The 18,436-nt window shown below is 37.3% G+C and overlaps 1 protein-coding gene across 1 annotated transcript in view; it reads right to left on the bottom strand.

Moving 5' to 3' along the window:
• The window catches only part of GNB4 (G protein subunit beta 4), a 61,878-nt gene that overhangs the window by 21,679 nt on the left and 21,763 nt on the right, over nucleotides 1-18,436 (bottom strand). Inside the window, exons 2-5 of the mRNA XM_087439982.1 lie at nucleotides 12,108-12,206; nucleotides 4,173-4,211; nucleotides 2,814-2,920; nucleotides 183-246 (exon numbers count right to left, since the gene is read on the bottom strand). Coding sequence (XP_087296108.1) covers nucleotides 183-246; nucleotides 2,814-2,920; nucleotides 4,173-4,211; nucleotides 12,108-12,164 — 267 coding nt within the window. The 5' untranslated portion in view covers nucleotides 12,165-12,206. The remainder of the gene's footprint in view (nucleotides 1-182; nucleotides 247-2,813; nucleotides 2,921-4,172; nucleotides 4,212-12,107; nucleotides 12,207-18,436) is intronic.

The raw sequence follows: 18,436 nt of genomic DNA, 5'->3' as shown, positions 1-18,436 counted from the left end.
AATAAAAAAGGGCTAAATATTAAAAGCAAACACTAAACCTAAAGAGAGGATCTACATTAAAATAAATGGAATAAATTTATCTTAGAAGAAAATGAAAGTTTGAAGTAATAGCATAAGGGAAAGAATTGGTGGACATCAAATCAAATAAAAGGTTATTTAAGAGAATGATTAAGAAATTCTACCTTATTTGTTGTATAGCTATCCCAAATAATTAATTTTCCATCTTGGGAAGCACTGACTAGTAGCCTAGAGGAACAAACACAAAAATAATTTGACACTTGGAGGAAAAAAGTAGTTTAAATTAGTTACACATTGCATTAAGGTAGAACAGTTCAGAAAAGAAAAACACAATTTTTCTAATTAAAAACTTGATACCAGAAAATACTCTCCCACCTTTAAAAAAATTTAATCTGCATGCCAAAAATTTTCAACATAATGCAGAATTTAGCAAAATTTAAACATTTTACTAAAAATGTCTCTGGTTATGATTCAACTTTTTCATGGTGACAACATTCTAGGTCTTACAAGGTTCTGGCAGATATCAGCTGACTGCTCTGGTATTTATTGACTTAAATTTAATGACAAGGGAGTATATATAAGCCTAACAACCACATTTTATTCAACCTAAAAATATCAATTGAGAGCTGTGAATGCAAGGCAGTGTTATGTGTACAACGCAGGATATACCTCCTGCCCTTGAGGCCTTGACCATCTGGTGGAGATAAGATATCTGCACATATTTATAATAAATCAAGTAAGTGAAACTGTCAGAGGAGTGGTATAAAATAAATGCCAGAGGAAAGTAAAAAAGGGACAAATTGTTAGTTGAGTTAATCAGTCTTGCAAAAGAGAATGCATCTTGAAAAATGGAATTTTGAGAGCTAAAGATAGAGAAGTCTGTATTCTATGAGGAGGGTAAGTATATTCAATGACAAAAGGTGGAAAAACACAGTGGGTGTTTCAGGAATTGTGAATTTTCAAGTTGTAGAGAGTTTGTGAGAAATGGGAAAAATAGTTGAGAAAAGCAGACTGGGCTTCAAGTGCAGAAAGGTTTGTTTGCTAGGCTAAAGATGAACTCTGGACTAAGTAATGATTAGTCACTGAATCTTTTGTTTTGGAATTTTATTTTTCACTATGGTATAAAATTCAAAAGATACAAAAGGATATACAGTGAAAAAAAATCACCTTCCTGTCCTGATCACCCAGCCACCCAGCAGCCTTCCCTATCAGTAAATAACATGATCAAATTCTTATATAGCAATCGTTCAAAGTTTTTACAAAAGGGAAGATCTAACAGTAGAGTAAGGGATGGAACCTAAAGTAAATTCCTTAAAAATCAATTGGCATCATCAGCATTGAGTTGAGAAGAACATTAAGTAATGAGCTGATAATGAGAACGGGTAGGGAAGACAACGTGAGACAGGTTCTTTGGTGATACTTGTGTTTTTCTATGAAGGTTAATAGTCTTAAGAAAATTTTAAGGAAAGTAAGAACCATTAACACTGTTTCAAGTGATTGTATTTTGAATTAAAAGTTTGCTGTATCAGTGGGCAATTTATCTTATGATAAAAATTCTTTTTCTTTAAGAAAAAGAATCGGGGCCAGCCCGGTGGCGCAGCAGTTAAGTGCGTGCACTCCGCCTCTGCGGCCTGGGGTTCGCAGGTTCAGATCCCAGGCATGCACCGATGCACTGCCTGTCAGGCCATGCTGTGGTGGTGTCCCATATAAAGTAGAGGAAGATGGGCACGGATGTCAGCCCAGGGCTAATCTTCCTTAGCAAAAAAAAAAAAAAAAAAAATAAGAGGAGGATTGGCATTGGGCTCAGGGCTGATCTTCCTCACAAAAAAATAAAATAAAATAAAATAAATAAAATGAAAAAAAAAGAAAAATAATAAAATATTTGGCCTGGCTTGATGTCAGCTGTCAATTATATAATTTTATTTATCCCCTCCTAACAGGCACATGTTCTGTATTACTGTACTCAATTATCTCATTCACATCGAGACGTACCAGGCAATACCAAAAAGCAGCAACATTTTTAGTTTCTCCATGAAGAGGAGAATAAATGTGCAACTTCTATTAAAAAATAATTTCCTAGTCGGGACTGCTCCTAATAAGATTAACCAAATCAAAGAAACAAGTCAACCACCATGGCAGCAGGCCAACCTGTTATTGCCAGATACCCTGGAAAAAGCACCGACCACACTATAACCCTATGAACAAAGTAAATTGTGATGACCAACCATCCAACTGCAAGCCAGATGGCAGCCGTGTGTGTGTGTGTGTGTGTGTGTGTGTGTGTGTGTGTGTGTGTACACATGCATAAACACACATTTATATGTTGGGTTAGGGAAATAAAAGATGTATTCAATGAAAATGTCTTTGTTTTATGTAATTCCATCCTTTGTGAATTTAGGTAACAAGTAATTATTGCAACATCCAGTCCTGTACATAGCAATATTCAACAGATATTTGTCTATTAACTGAAATTTCAAGGTTAATATCCAATAAAACTGGTTTTGGCATATTAAAAAAAAACGTAATACCCCACTGCAAAGAAAAGAAATCCTAAACCGTTTTCCTGGATCATTTTGATCAACGATATTTTTGAAAGGTAAATTTATTTTCCACATTACAGGTTTCTAAACTTTTCAAGCGGCAATGAATATTTTTAGTGAAAGCAGAGTGTTCATACTGAATGTATTTTCCGCAAACACTTCATAAATATAGTTTGTTTTTAAAAAGAGAAAATGCAAATGATGATTCTTAATGAAAATAATTCTGCTGATAGTTTGAAAATGGCAGGTACAAACCTTGAATCATATCCCCAGTGCATGGCATAGATTTTGGCTAGGTGACCCCTCAGTGTACGTCTCGTTCGCATTTGTATTCGGCCCACGGAATCCATATTTGATGTGATCTTTAGAAAGCGACAAGAATGTTATTCTTTACCCTGGACATAGCTCAGAAAATAACTTGAAGTACAAACAACAGGCAAAAAAGCAGACGTAAAACAAATTTATAATGATTGAAAGTAATATAAATAACTCCACAGAGTTGTTATAGGATCAATATATTGTTCAAGAAAAAGTATGATTAATTTTAAACGATCCTATTTGCACACCTTCCAGTGAGAATATCTTCCGTAGACTATGAACTAAAAAGAATAGATATACCTCCCAACTCTAGTAAAAAAACCAGCCACAAATTAAAATCTAATAGTAGGTGATCAAAGAGTAAAATATTTATAATTTTAACTGTCTTATAAGAAAGCCAGTTTTATATTTGTACAGCACATAAAATATTTCCTTAATAAAAATTATCAATATTAATTAAACTACTGAAACTTCCTAAGAGTTTATATCAGCAAAAGAAAAGCTTAACCATAAGAATCAAAAAGGAATCAGGGGGCCAGTCCAGTGGCACAAGTGGTTAAGTGCGCGCGATCCACCGTGGCGGGCCCGGGAGGGTTCGCCAGTTCGGATCCAGGGTGCACACTGACGCACTGCTTGTCAAGCCATGCTGTGGCGGCGTCCCATATAAAGTGGAGGAAGATGGGCATGGATGTTAGCTCAGGGCCAATCTTCCTCAGCAAAAGGAGGAGGATTGGCATCAGATGTTAGCTCAGGGCTGATCTTCCTCACCAAGAAAAAAAAAAAAAAAGGAATCAGAAACGTATCAAAAAGAAACATATAAGAATCTATATATTTTTATAGTACTTATTTTTCCACAGACTTCTATTTTAACAAGTATGCTTTAAAAAACACTTGTACAGCATCTGACAAATTACAAAGTGTTTTTAAATAGAGATTTTTTCCATTAAATACTAATGAAAAGAATCTGAGGGGCCGGCCCCGTGGCGCAAGTGGTTAAGTGCAGGAGTTCCGCTGCGGCGGCCCCGGGCTCACCGGTTCGGATCCCGAGCGCACACGGATGCACCACTTGGCAAGCCATGCTGTGGCGGTGTCCCATATAAAGTGGAGGAAGATGGGCATGGATGTTAGCCCAGGGCCAGTCTTCCTCAGCAAAAAAAGAGGAGGATGGCAGATGTTAGCAGAGGGCTGATCTTCCTCACACACACACAAAAAAAGAATCTGAATGTCATTTGCATCAGTGTACAGTTGTTTCATGTGAATTATTAAAATGAATTGAAGGCAAAAAAAAAACTTTACCTGAACAAGTGTTGCATCATTACACGCTTTTCTAGCATCCTGAAGTAAAGAAAGATGATTATAATACAATTGAACATAGAAACCTCTAGAACCTCTAGATATGATTAAAAATATTTTTATTGAAAATGTAGATTTGCAAATGTACTTTTACTGTACCACATAATCTTTTATTTTAAAAAATTTTTGAGATAAAATTCGGATAACATAAAATTAACCATTATAATCATTTTAAGGGGTATAATTCAGTGGTTAGCATATTCACAATGTTTTGCAATCATCATCACTATCTAATTCTAGGACATTTCCAACACGCCAAAAAAAGAAACCCCATACCTTCCAATTCCCTCTTCCTCCATTCCCTGGCAATCACTAATTTATTTCTATCTCTATGGATTTGCCTTTTCTGGGCATTTCATATAAATGGAATCATAAAATATATGACCTTTTGTATCTGGCTTCTTTCACTTAGCATAATGTTTTCAAGGTTCATCCATGTTGTAGCATGTATCAGCACTTCATTTTTTTTTTAAGGCTAATATTCCGTTGTATGAATATACCACATTTTGTTTATTCGTTAAGCAACTGATGTACATTTAAGTTCTTTGCACTTTTTGCCTTTAAGAATAATGATGCTGTGAACGCTCATGTGCAAGTTTTTGCATATACGTATGTTTTCAGTTCTTCTGGGCACATACCCAGGAGTGGAATTGGTGGGTGACATGGTAACTCTATGTTTTTTTTAAAAAAACTGTCTAATTGTTTTTCACAGCAGCTGCACCATTTTACATTCCCATCAACAATGTATGAGGCTTCCAATTCCTTCACATCCTCACAAACACTGTTATTGTCCTGTTCTGCGTGTGTGTGTGGTTTTTTTTTACAGCCATCTTAGTAAGTGTAAAGTAGTATCTCATTGTGGTTTTGATTTGCATTGCCCTAATGATTGAGCATCTTTTCATGTGCCTTTTGACCATTTGTATATCTTCTTTGGAGAAATGTCTATTCAAATCCTTTGCCAATTTTTAAATTGGCTTATCTTTCTCATTGTTGGGTTGTAAGAGTATTTTATATATTTTGGATACCAGACCCTTATAAGATGCATGATTTGCAAATACTTGCTCTCATTCTGTAGGTTACCTCTTCATTTTCTTTACATTGTCCTTTGACATGTAAGTTTTTAATTGTGATGAAATCCAAGTTATGTAGTTTTTCTTTTGTTGCTTGCGCTTTTAGTGTCGTATTTAACTGTTGCCTAATCCAAGGTCACAAAGATTAGCAACTATGTTTACTTCCAAGAATTTTATACTTGAAGCTGTCCCATTTTGAGTTAATTTTTGTATATGGTGTGAGGTGGGAGTCCAGATTCATTCTTCTGCATGCGGATGTCCAGTTGTCCCAGCACTATTTGTTGAAAAGACTATTCTTTCCCTATTGAGTGCTCTTGCTACCCTTGTCGAAAACCAGTTGACCATAGATGTATGGCTTTATTTACGAACTCTCAATTCTATTCCATTGTGGAAATATACTTTTGGTTTATGATTAAAAGATTTTTTCAAAAAAATTGTATCCCCTGAGTAAAAATGAACTAGGTTGATTTAATAAGCCCATAGTATTCAGAGTTATATTTGTTACTATGTTTCAGCAGAAAGCAAGAGTTCTGAGTTCCCTTCTGTTTGTTCTGGCATCCAGAAGTTGAGGGGATAAGAAGGATATTTATAGTATACTCCAGTGATTTCATAAACATTAAAAAAAAACCATAACACTTCTCTAAATGCTCTGCAAATATGCTGTATACAGTTGCTATTAGAAATAAAATATTTTTTATCCAATGAGAGAAGGATATGATATCTCAGGAAAATAATGTTTTACATAACAGGCAACAATTTATACTGAAAGCCATCTATATTTTTATATTAACAGCAAATCCCATACATGTAAGCTGATATTTATGCCTAGGCATTATAAGGTAGCCTTTCAAAGAGATCTCAGATTTTTATACAAACCAAAGGGAACTTATCAGAAGGAAGACAGTGAAACAGAAATCAATTAACAAAATATGTAAAGGCAAGCAAAGAACAATTTAATAAGCAACAAAATGTTTAAAACCAAGTTAAATTTAGAGGATTCATATACATGGGAAAATCAGAAGTGCAATTCATTATGCCTACTAGACTTAAAACAAAATTTTTTCCCCTCAAGGTTAGGGTGGTATCTTCTTCAACTTTGTTTTTCCCTCCTGTGCTTAGCAAAGAGGAGGCACACAATATTTGTTGAATAAATGTCCCAAATGGGCAACCTGATCCAGTCAGGCAAGGGAAAAATCCCTGCCTCTGCTTGCAGCTAAGACTGGGTGGAAAACATGATCTTTCTGGCTGCCCTTTCAACCTATTTATAAACACTTAGAATATTTCTGTGTAAGGGTGTTCATAAGTAGTTGCACAAACATATGATTTGATCCTCTCATTCTCAGTCAAATTGTGGGTCTAGAAACCTCATTTGGGAAGGAATAATTTAGCCCACTTTCCTACAATGAAAAGAATTTCCAGAAACGACAGTGATGGCCTGAGCCATGCTCCAAAAATGGTGGAGTTGAAGACTAAATTCTAAAAAAAGGTTCTCTGATTTTAAGCTTTATGAAAATGAACTATCATTATTTAGGTCATCTTTTTTGATTCAGTCATCTGATGAAAAGTCTGTTGAACACTATCTGTCAGGCACTATTCTTGGCACCATGGATATAGCGGTGGACAAATAATAAATCCCTGCCTTCATGGGGCTTACTTTATATTAATAATTGTAATTATATATTAATAATACAATTTTTAAATGCAAGAGAAAATTAATGAACTATAGTGCAAATCAGTAGTAAAAATTAAAACATCATGTTGGAATATAAGAATTCTACAAATATCTTAGCAGCAGTTACCTACAAATTGACATTATGCAAAGATTCTATTCACATTGAAAAGAATTTGCTCTTATGAATGCTACTATCCATTATAAAACTGAAGACAAATGCATTAGTCCCAATTAAAGGCTGAATTCCATATTGTCCACCATAAGAAATACAAGACCTGATATTAACATCTTTGTGCAAAATAAGAGAAAAGTGACATATTTCTCAGTCCAAATCAAACCAGTATCAATTACAAAAAAATCTGTTTTCTCTATTTCTGTTTTGAATTTAAAATAAACCATATATTACACCAAATAGCATACATTTCTATTATGTCACGTGTTTATACCACAGTTAGGGAAATATATAGTTAGATTATATTTCTGGAAGTGAGGAGGAAGGAAAGAAGGAAGGGAGGGTCTTTAAATATAGCATGACATGATTACACTGAGAAAAAAAGCACATGGTATTTTACACACATGTGGTAACTTGAAATCACGGGAGATGATTCATTGAGCACCTGTGCCCATGACATTGTGCTCAGGACGCTGGTGAGATATGAGAATGATTAAGACACAGAATTTTCCATCCAAGCGCAAGAGTAGAGGCAAATGTGCGCATGGAACTATAACACAAGGCAGGCTGGGATCACCCTGTAACACAAGTGCAAAGTCTATATGAGTAAGGAACTGCCACTTACTGGGTTGGCCTAATCCTTTTACGGGTCATTCAGCTTAATCCTGTACACTAATCTATATAGTGGGCATTGGTATTCTCACTTTACAGCAAAGATATTGAGCATCGAAAAAGTTAAAACCTTGCCCATCACCTCAAAACAATTAAAAGGTGGAGTCCATGCACTTTCCACCATGCCATGCTGCCTTCCAATCAAAGAAAGAGAATATATCCAAGTGGAGGATTCTGGTGAGGCTTTTTTAGAGGAGGACTAGGTCTCAATGAACAGGTGTCCCAGGAACAAAATTGGAACAGAAGCAGTGTAATTCCAGGCAAAGGAAACAATTTGAAAAAAGGGAATGAAGTGGGAAAGAGCAACGAACGTTCAGGGAATGGCAACCAGACTCAGACTCATATGGCTACCACACAGGCTGCAGAGCAAGATATTAGCAAACACAGCTGGGAGCAGTGCCAGAGTGGTGCTAGAGCACAGCCTCTGCAAACAAAATATACCTGGTCTGAATCCTGGGTCTACCACTTAGTAGTTATGTTACCTTGGCAAGTTATTAATCTCACTGAGGCTCAGTTTCCTCAACTGTAAAATAAGAAACACCATCTACTTCACAGGGGTGCAATGAGGATTAAATGAGATCAGCATGCGACCATGTGCTTGACCAAGCATTCCAGAAAAGGACACCACAAGAAAAGAAAATTAAAGGCCAATATCCCTGATGAACATAGATGCAAAAATCCTCAACAAAATATTAGCAAACCAAATTTGACACTACATTAAAAGGATCATATACCATGATCAAGTGGGATTTATTCCAGGGACGCAAGGATGGTCCAACATCTGAAAATCAATCAATATGACACACCACATTAACAAAATGAAGGATAAAAATCATATCATCATCACTGACATATGCAGAAAAAGGATTTTACAAAATTCAACATCCATTTATGATAAAAACTGTCAACAAAGTGGGTATATGAGGAACGTATCTCAATGTAATAAAGGCCATACAGCCCACAAGCTAACATCACACTCAATGTTGAAAAGCTGAAAACTTTTCCTCTGGAACAAGATCAGGAACAAGACAAGGATGCCCACTCTCACCATCTTGATTCAACATAGTATTGGAAGTCCTAGCCAGAGCAATTAGGGAAGAAAAGGAAGTAAAAGGCATCTAAATTAGAAAGGAAGAAGTAAAACTATCACTATTTGCAGATGACATGATACTATATATATATAGAAAACCCTCAAGATTCCACCAAAAAACTATTAGAACTAATAAATGAATTCAGTAAAGTTGCAGGATACAAAATCAATATACAGAAATTTGTTGCATTTCCATACACTAATAAAGAACTATCAGAAAGAGAAATTAAGAAAACAATCAAAAAGAATAAAATACCTAGGAAAAAATTTAACCAAGTAGGTAAAAGACCTGTATGCTGAAAACTATAAGACACTGATGAAAGAAACTGAAGATGACACAAATAAATGAAAAGATATTCCATGCTCATGGTTTGGAAGATTTAATATTGTCAAACTATCCATACTACCCAAAGCAATCTACAGATTCAATGCAATCTCTATCAAAACTCCAATGGCATTTTTCACAGAAACAGAACAATCCTAAAATGTATATGGAACCACAAAAGACCCTGAATAGTCAAAGCAATCTTGAGAAAGAAGAACAAAGCTGGAGGCATCACACTTCCTGATTTCAAACTATATTACAAAGCTAAAGTAATCAAAACAGTATGGTGTTGGCATAAAAACAGACACACAGATCAATGGAACAGAATAGAGAGACCAGAAATAAACCCATGCATATATGGTCAATTAACTTACAACAAAGGAGCCAACAATACACAATGGGGAAAGGACAGTATCTTCAATAAATGGTGCTGGGAAAACTGGACAGCCACATGCAAAAGAATGAAACGGGACCACTATCTTACACCACACACAAAAATTAACTCAAAATGGATTAAAGACATGAATATAAGACCTGAAACCATAGAACTCCTAGAAGAAAACACAGGCGGTAAGCTCCCTGACATCGGTCTTGGCAATGGTATTTTGGATTTGACACCAAAAGCAAAGACAGGAAAGCAAAAATAAATAAGTGGGACTACATCAAACCAAAAAGCTTCTGCACAGCAAAGGAAACCATCAACCAAATGAAAAAGCAACCTGCTGAACGGGAGAAAATATTTGCAAATCATATATCTGATAAAGGGTTAATATCCAAAATATATAAACAACTCATACAACTCAACAGCAAAAAAAAAAAAAACCCAAACAATTCAATTTTAAAATGGGCATAGGATCTGAACATTTTTCCAAAGACATACAGATGGACGAAAGGTACGTGAAAAGATCCTCGACATCACTAATCATCAGAGAAATGCAAATCAAAACCACACTGAGATATCACCTCACACCTGCTAGAATGCCTATTATCAAAAAGACAAGAGATAAGTGTTGGGAAGATGTGGAGAAAAGAGAACCCTTGTGTACTGTTGGTGGGAATGTAAACTGGTGCAGCCACCACAGAAAACATTATACAGCTTCCTCAAAAAATTAAAAATAGAACTACCATATGATCTAGCAACTCCACTTCTGGGTATTTATCTGAAGAAAACGAAAATACTAACTTGAAAAGATATCAGCACCCTCATGTTCATGGAGCATTATTTACAATAGCCAAGATACAGAAACAATCTCAGTGTCCACTGACAGATGAATGAATAAAGAAAATGTGGTATACATATACAATGAAATATTGTCCCGCTATAAAAAAGAATGAAATCTTGACATTTGCAAAAGCATGGAAGGACCTTGAGGACATTGCGCAAAGTGAAATAAGTCAGACAGAGAAAGACAAATACCACATGATCTCACTTATACGTGGAATCTAAAAAAAAACCCACCAAGCTCATGGTTACACATAACCAACTGAAAACAAAAAAGAGATGGGCATGTGACCATGTGCTTGGCCAGTCAGTCGGTCCTGCTCAGCATCGGCAACAAGTGACACAAAGCAGAGATGGTGGAGAATCTGTTCTGGTGGTGGCAGCAACATCAAACTCCGAGATAAACCTACGAAGCCGCCTCTGATCATCCCACGCAAAATAAATCCTACCTTTGTTTTGACAGCTTTGTTCAGACACCCAAGGTATCAACTCAGAGTTCTTATTCACATCTAAATCATTAACTTCCTGGAATTTCTGGCCATAACACTGGTTATGATTTTAACCCGCTCAGAATCAACATTTTTCTGGTGAATTTCTTCACCCATCCCTTGTTTTTCCTTCTACTCTCCTCTCTTTTCTTGCAATATCCTTGTGTAGATCCTATGTTTCTTCTTCACTTTTAAGTTAGATGAGTTCTTCTGAAACAGGTATTGCAAAAAGTTCATATTGGGGAGGGCCAAAGCAGTGTTCCTAGTTATTAGGGATTCTCCCTGCTTTGTGCTGAAGTTCTTCATTTATATTTGTAAGCGGTTTTAGCCCTTACTTTTCCCTGCGAAAAGAAGTAGGCAGCACCAGGATACACACAATTCAGTCTCCTTCCTCCAACCTGCTCACCAAGAGGCTTCCTAAAAGATGGCATGTATATATCCTTTCATTTTTATCTCTGCCTTCCTTGATATTCCTCAGTTCAGGGAAGCATCTGTTTGCACTGTTCCAAAGAAAGGATTCTTATTGTGGTCCCTGAAGGAGTGTGACCTACTTTGTATGAGACTTAAAGCTGCAGAAACCCTCTCTCAAGCCTTCCCACACTCTGATGCATCACTACAGTTGACAACTCTTCCCCAACCTATTATGGTTTGAAGTTCTAAGTGTCTTTTAATTTTGTTAAAGATGGAGCTTGTATTTGTTTCTTATGGCCTTTACGCTTTTGAGTTGATTTCCAAGAATAAAAGATGATAGACATGTCGTTATTATGCCACTAATAATTTTTAATGTTTTTCTGCAATCTAATGTTTTAGAGATTAATATTTTTCTAATACATTACAAAGTGATATTATCTGCCTCATCGTATTGCACCAAAAATCAAACTACAATTCCAGGTGTGTGAATAAGAAGAGAATTATGTTTGTCTTTCAGAAAGGATTACATATATAAAATTAACTTCTTAGGGACACAGAGGCCATTAGTACACACAGGTATTTATTAGGAATGATTTCTGGAGAGTTCTTTAGAGGTATGATAAAAACAAACTGACCATTTCTAGCCTTATACATTATTTAATATATGGAGACTGGTGAACTAGGGAACAGATTTTTGTTCATTGCTGGTACCAAATAAAAGTGTTAAAATTTCAAAATGAAAACATTTGCTCTTACCTGGATCTGATTCCGCAGTTGTTCAGCTTCCTGCCTCAATTGTTCCAGTTCACTCATTCTTTCAATTTTTTTACCTCAGAAGTTAATAAGTGAAAGCAACTATTAAAAAATAAAGAGAGAGACTGATTCAGTTCTCCATTTACATATTAATCTACTTTTAAAATATTGACGTATAACTTCTTTTTGGTCCTTCTGAAACTCCAATGATAGTCAATTATCACTGGAACTTAAAATTGATTAGTAAATATAGATCTAGGTTATTTACTAAAGGATTTCATGGAGGAATGTGATCAGAGGAGGAAGAGAAATCTTGAGTTGTAGTATTCAAGACTAAATTATAGAGAATTAGTACTCGAATGGAGCCCAGTGAGAAATACTTTACGACAGGTCAGAGGGCACCAACAGACATCCCCACTTAGATGTCCAATAGGCACCTCAAACTTAATACTTCAAAACTGAACCCTGCCCCACCCCCCAGGTCTTCCCAATCTCAGTAAATGGCAATTCCATCCTTCCAACTATTTAAACCAAAAACCTAGAAGTCATCTTAACTTCTCTGTTTCTTTCATACTCTGCACCCAACCCATCAGCAAAGCATGTCAGTTATTTCTTCAAAAAAATAACCAGGATTTGACCAACTTCGATTACCTCCACTTTGACTACCTCAGTCCAAGCCATCATCTCTCACCTGGTCTCCTTTCTACTGCCCCTGACCACTCTCCAGTCCATTCTAAAAATAGCAAGTAGCGATCCTTTTAAAACACAAGACACTCTTCTGCTTTAAATCCTTCAAGGGTTTTCCACTCCACTCAGAGGAAAGCCTAACTTTACCTTGACCTACAGAGCCCTACACAATCTCACCCACACCTCCCTCTGACCTCCTCATCCACCACTCTGCTCCAGCCACTGAGAAGCTTTCTTGATGTACCTTGAACACACTAAGTAGGTTCCAACCTCAGTGTCTTTACATTTGCTCTTCCCTCTGCCTGAAATGCTCTTACCCCTAATATTTTCATCACTTGCTTCCTTACTTCTGCTCAAATGTTACCTCCTCAGAGGGACCTTTGCTGATAGCACATATGCACCCAACTTAGGACCCGGACCCTGTCTCTGTAAGGTCACCATAGGACTCAACACCATCTAGCATGTTATCTGCTTATTTGTTGTCTGCGTCCTCCTGGAGAATGTAAGCTCCCTAAGGCAGGGACTTTGCTTGCTCTAATCTTTGCTATATCCCTACCTAGCACCTCAGACACTTTCTTCTCCAGTAAATAAACTAACCTGAAATAGCTTAAGAAATAAAGGAAATTTTGTTCTAAGGATTTAGGATGAATCACAGAAACAAAATGTAGGAATATTACTACCTCAGGAGGAAGCCAGAGGCTGAAAACTGGTAATATTCTTTCCCTACCTGCCCTGTTTTTCTCTTCATATCCTTGTTTTTCCTCTTTCTACAGAGTAACTTTCTCTGCTTTTTCAAGCACGAGACCCAGTTTACATCTCCTCAGGTCAAGACGGGAGCCCAAAATGTCTATCCCAACTCCAAATCCCCAGAAGAGGGAAGTTGTCTCTGGAGTCTATCCTGCATTCACTTCAACTATAGTACAAATATCTATTATTCTTTTAGGGTTAACTTTACATTTACTTTGTCAAATTAAAAAATAAATCTATTGGGATTGACTGGAATGGCATTAAACTATAAAGCAGTTTGAGAAGAACTGACATTATTCTAATATTCCATTTCCAATTTACTACTGTGGTATATCTCTCCATTTATCTAAATTGTCAGCAAATTTTCTTCATAAGTACTAACCATTTCTTGATAAAGTTCTGTTTAAAAATTTAATATGTTCCTCAGAGAGTACCAGACCGGTTAGATTATAACCAATCTGGAATATCATTCTGCCTAACTGAAGATAAGCAGCATGCAGGTTTTTTAAATTTACAGCCCTAATTGCCTTTGCTAGACCATACCCAAGATATCTCTGGCCCCCAAATCCTAGAAACTCTGATTGGTTTTGATGCCGTTTCATTTTCAGGGTTCTAAAAAATCCTGGACAAGCAGGACTGGTGTAAGTCTCTCCCACTGAGTTGCTAATGTACTAAAAAGGAGTTATCAAGGGGCCCTAAGGGACCTCAGAAATTTTAGGGCATTCAAAAACCACCTCTTACCCACCCGTCTACTGCCTTTCCACCCCAAAAGCCATCCACATACAAGTGAACTTCTAAAGCGCAGCTTATCTGCAGCTAGCAAGAGTTACTCAGAATAGACTACGATCTGTACCAAATGAATGAGATTTTCCAGCCTGGGTCCAAAAGGATGGAGGTACTGTCACCAACTAGTGCCCCGAAGAACTCAAAGGTGGGTTTGGAAGCATTTAACTGTTGTTATGTTAAGGAGACAACCAGTAGCCACCCTGAAGCTAACCAAGCCTCCCTACAAGAGCTGTGCCCATGACCTTGCCTTATGTTTAATGCGAAGATCTCTTCAAGAGAAGATTAAGCCTCATTACCATAATCTGCAGCGTACTCCCTCTCCCTTTTGAATATTCATTCCCCAACCAAATAAAAGTTCCTCTTTCCCTTTGTTTGGGACGCCATGCCATGACTTTGGAAATGATTCCGCATGGCCTCCTATTTGCTGCAAATATACTTTACTTTGTGAGACAATTTCCACTGGTGTAGAGTCTTATTTAACTCACCAGGAGGCAAGCCCACTTGGTTCGGTAACAGTACCATGAATAGAAATGGCAAGCCAAGAAAAAGCAGTTTCCCCATCGCCACCACTCTGTGGATGGGGAACTGTTGGGATATGCCATACGCCCTGATCGTCCCTGCATATTTTAGCTGGGTGTGCCTAGAATACAAGGCCCTAGTCCCTTTTACCTGGGCCATTTTTCAGGGCTGTACTTGGAGCAAGCAACCCTGAGGAATGAGACAAGGTCTCCCCCCAAGACAAAGAGCAGAATGGGTTCCACTTACTATAAAAATGGTAACTTCCCCAAGCTCAGTGTTTCTGGGCTGTGACGCAAACTCAATGCATGTGCGGCATCCATCCAGACCCACCTGTGTCACCCCCATGGGAACTGAGGAGCAAGAGGCATCAACACAAACGTTAAGGCCATGCTACTTGCTGTGCTGGGAGTAACAAAGTACTTGGTCTCTGACCAAGCAGTTTCATGTTTTCTGCCAGCATCCATGAAACAATAACAGACTAATTTATTGGTTTGTAATTAGGTAAAATCCCGGACCCTTTATAGTCATTGACAAGAGAAGGTTCATAAGAAAGATGAGGAATCCAATGCGGAATATACTGACTTTGTGGCACCTCCTTTTTTTTTATTGAGATAATATTATGTAAGTTATCGTGTAAGGTTAAGTTGTACAATATGTTGATTTGACACATTTATATATTGCAATATGATTACCACCAAGGAGTCAGCTAAGACCTCTAATCACATCACAAAACTACCATTTCTTTTTTGTGGAGAGAACATTTAAGATCTAGTCTCTTAGCAACTCTGAAATATATAATACAGTGCAGTTGACTATAATCACTATACTGTGCATTAGATCTCCAGAACTTGGATAAGCTGCAAGTTGAAATTTTAGTTGCAAGTTGCACTTCCCTTCTTATACAGATTAGATTCCAGGTCCAGCACTTCATCAACAATTTTGCCAGCACCCTAGTTCCCCTACCCTTCTATTTTGTCACACTCGACAGACAAAAATCACAACCTTGGATGAACCCAACTACCTACTTTCTTTTGGCCAGCACTCAAGCAACCAAACATTGATTGAAGAAGTCAAACAACACTGCGTATCAGTGAGGCAGGGTATGAGGGTTACTGTAAATATTCAGTAAGAACCTGATTACCCTTTGACCTTGTTCCCAACACAGACAAAGATGAAAAGAAGTTAATCTTGTTAATTTCCTGTTTTCTTGTTTAACCTGAGGAGTGACTCAAGGGTCACAAGGATTTTTGAGCTCGTTTTGCAGAAGAAAAAGAATGCATTCAAGGAAGTTACCATCACCAGACAACCAGCTCCCACCTGCAGTTGATGCCCAGAAGTCTAATTGTCCAAGGGCTTATCTGGAGTGAAAGAAACAAGGATTTCCCCTTTGTTTCTCCGAAACTCCTCCTCCCAAGCCCCTTAGCTCCATAAAACCCCCTGCTTTCTTCTTTTGTTAAGGCAGATTTGAGAGAACCTATCCTCCCACCTTCTCCTTTTGGCCAATTTGAATAAACCTTTCTCTATCTCCAAGCACCTGTGTCTCAATGATTGGCTTACTGAGCATCAGGCACATGAATTTGAGATTAAGAGGTTTGGTATCAACAGTTCTACTACCAATTCATATCACCAATCTCAACTGGGCCCTCAAAACTACCCGGCAACCCTATGCAGCTCTTTACTCACCACTTCTACTCTTACTATCAACTATTTCAATTCCTTTGAACTCTTTTCAAGCTTTTGACCTTCTCACAACCCCTCTCACAACGGATGACCTTGCCTTCTGTATCACAGAGAAAGTAGAAGTCAACAGACATGAACTCTTTCAATTTTCCACTACTAGCTTCACAAAACTACACAAACATAACTGATGACTCATATTCTCCTCCTTCCCTTCTATTATAACAGAGGAGCTGACTCTTCTCTCATTTTGGCCAATTCCTCCACCTGTGATTTAAATCCTATCTATCCCCATCTTTGCAGTACTCTTACACTTCTGATTATCCCTTTTCTTCTAGTATATTCAATCTCACTTTTTTTCCCTCCATTGTTTTAGTCTTTTTTGTAAGAAAAGTTTCAAACACAGAGAAAGGTAGAGAAATTAGTATAATGAACACCCATAATACCCACCATGTAGGTTTACAAATTGTTAATATTGTTGCTGTATTTCTTTGCTTTCTTTTCTTTGCTTTTGCTGAAGTATTTTAAAGTCAATTACAGACATCAAGACATTTTACTCTGACAAGAGATTTTCACATATTGGATATATGGGGTAGCTATTCTGGTTCAAAACAGATTCAGCTTGAACTAAAGAAGCCTGATCTGTGGCCTAGCACACATACACTGTACAAGTGCTTTAACCATTAAAGTAAAGGGTGCATTAAACATTATCTCAAAGCAAAAGAATGCACTCTCTTAAGAATGCATACTTCCCCTCCTACAACACCAATACTGGTAATGCCCTATTGGTAACAACTGCCCATATTAGTACTCCTGAAGATAAGTTCCCTGTCCTGGACATCAGCGGCATGTTGACCTACTAATTTGCAACTGAATACTTCTTTGAAACTTTGATGAATATGTATCCTGGGCATGTTTTCTTTGTTCTAAAACAGGTATAAGACTGTACTGAAAACCTTGCTTCTCCAGAATACTTTCTTCCTTTGTGGAGACTGCTTTGCCAGATTATAGTGTTCACCCTTGCTCAAGTAAAGGTCACCTTATCTCTTCTATCTATAGAATGGTTATTGGTTATTTTGTGTCAACAACTCCTAAATACTTCAGGATACATCTCCAAAAATATCAGGACATTTTTCTACTAAACCATAATACAATTAACAAACCTGCCAAAATTAACAGTAATTATTTAGTAGCTAATACCTAGTCCATTTTCCAATTTCCCCAATTATTCCACCAATATCATTTTACACATTTGATTTGTTCAAATCAGGATCCAATTAAGGACTACATAATACATTTGATTATGTCTCTTATATCTTTCCATCTATAAGTACCCACTTCCTGCTTTCTTCTTTCCCCATGATATTGACTTACTGGAGAGATTGAGCCACTTGTTTTATAGAATGTCCCACAGTCTGGTTACTTCCTTACGGTATTGTTTACCTTGTTTCTCTGTCTATCCTATACTGCTTATAAACTGGAAGGAAGTTAGATCTACAGGCTACATGATATTCAGGTTGGCAAGAATACTTCTAGATGACAGTGGGCTTCATATTATAGTACATCAGAATGAACATAATGTTTGTTTAAGCCGCTATTAGTGAAGCTAAGATTGCTCAGCGTATTCAGGTATTAACAGCGTAGTCTGTCTATCGTAGGTATAATTCCTCACTTTCAGCCAGCAAACAACCACCACCTTAGGGAACCTTTCACTTTCTTTTTTGTTTCTTTTGTGTGTATGTGTGAGGAGATCAGCCCTGTGCTAACATCTGCCAATCCTCCTCTTTGTTTGCTGAGGAAGACTGGCCCTGGGCTAACATCTGTGCCCATCTTCCTCCACTTTATATGGGACGCCACCGCAGCATGGCTTGCCAAGCAGTGCGTCAGTGCGCGCCTGGGATCCGAACAGGCGAACC

Source organism: Ceratotherium simum, chromosome 15 (genome assembly GCF_057802395.1).
Source record: "Ceratotherium simum simum isolate JZ-2026a chromosome 15, ASM5780239v1, whole genome shotgun sequence".
Classification (NCBI taxonomy): Eukaryota; Metazoa; Chordata; class Mammalia; order Perissodactyla; family Rhinocerotidae; genus Ceratotherium; species Ceratotherium simum.
This window is presented reverse-complemented; position numbering and strand designations above follow the sequence as displayed.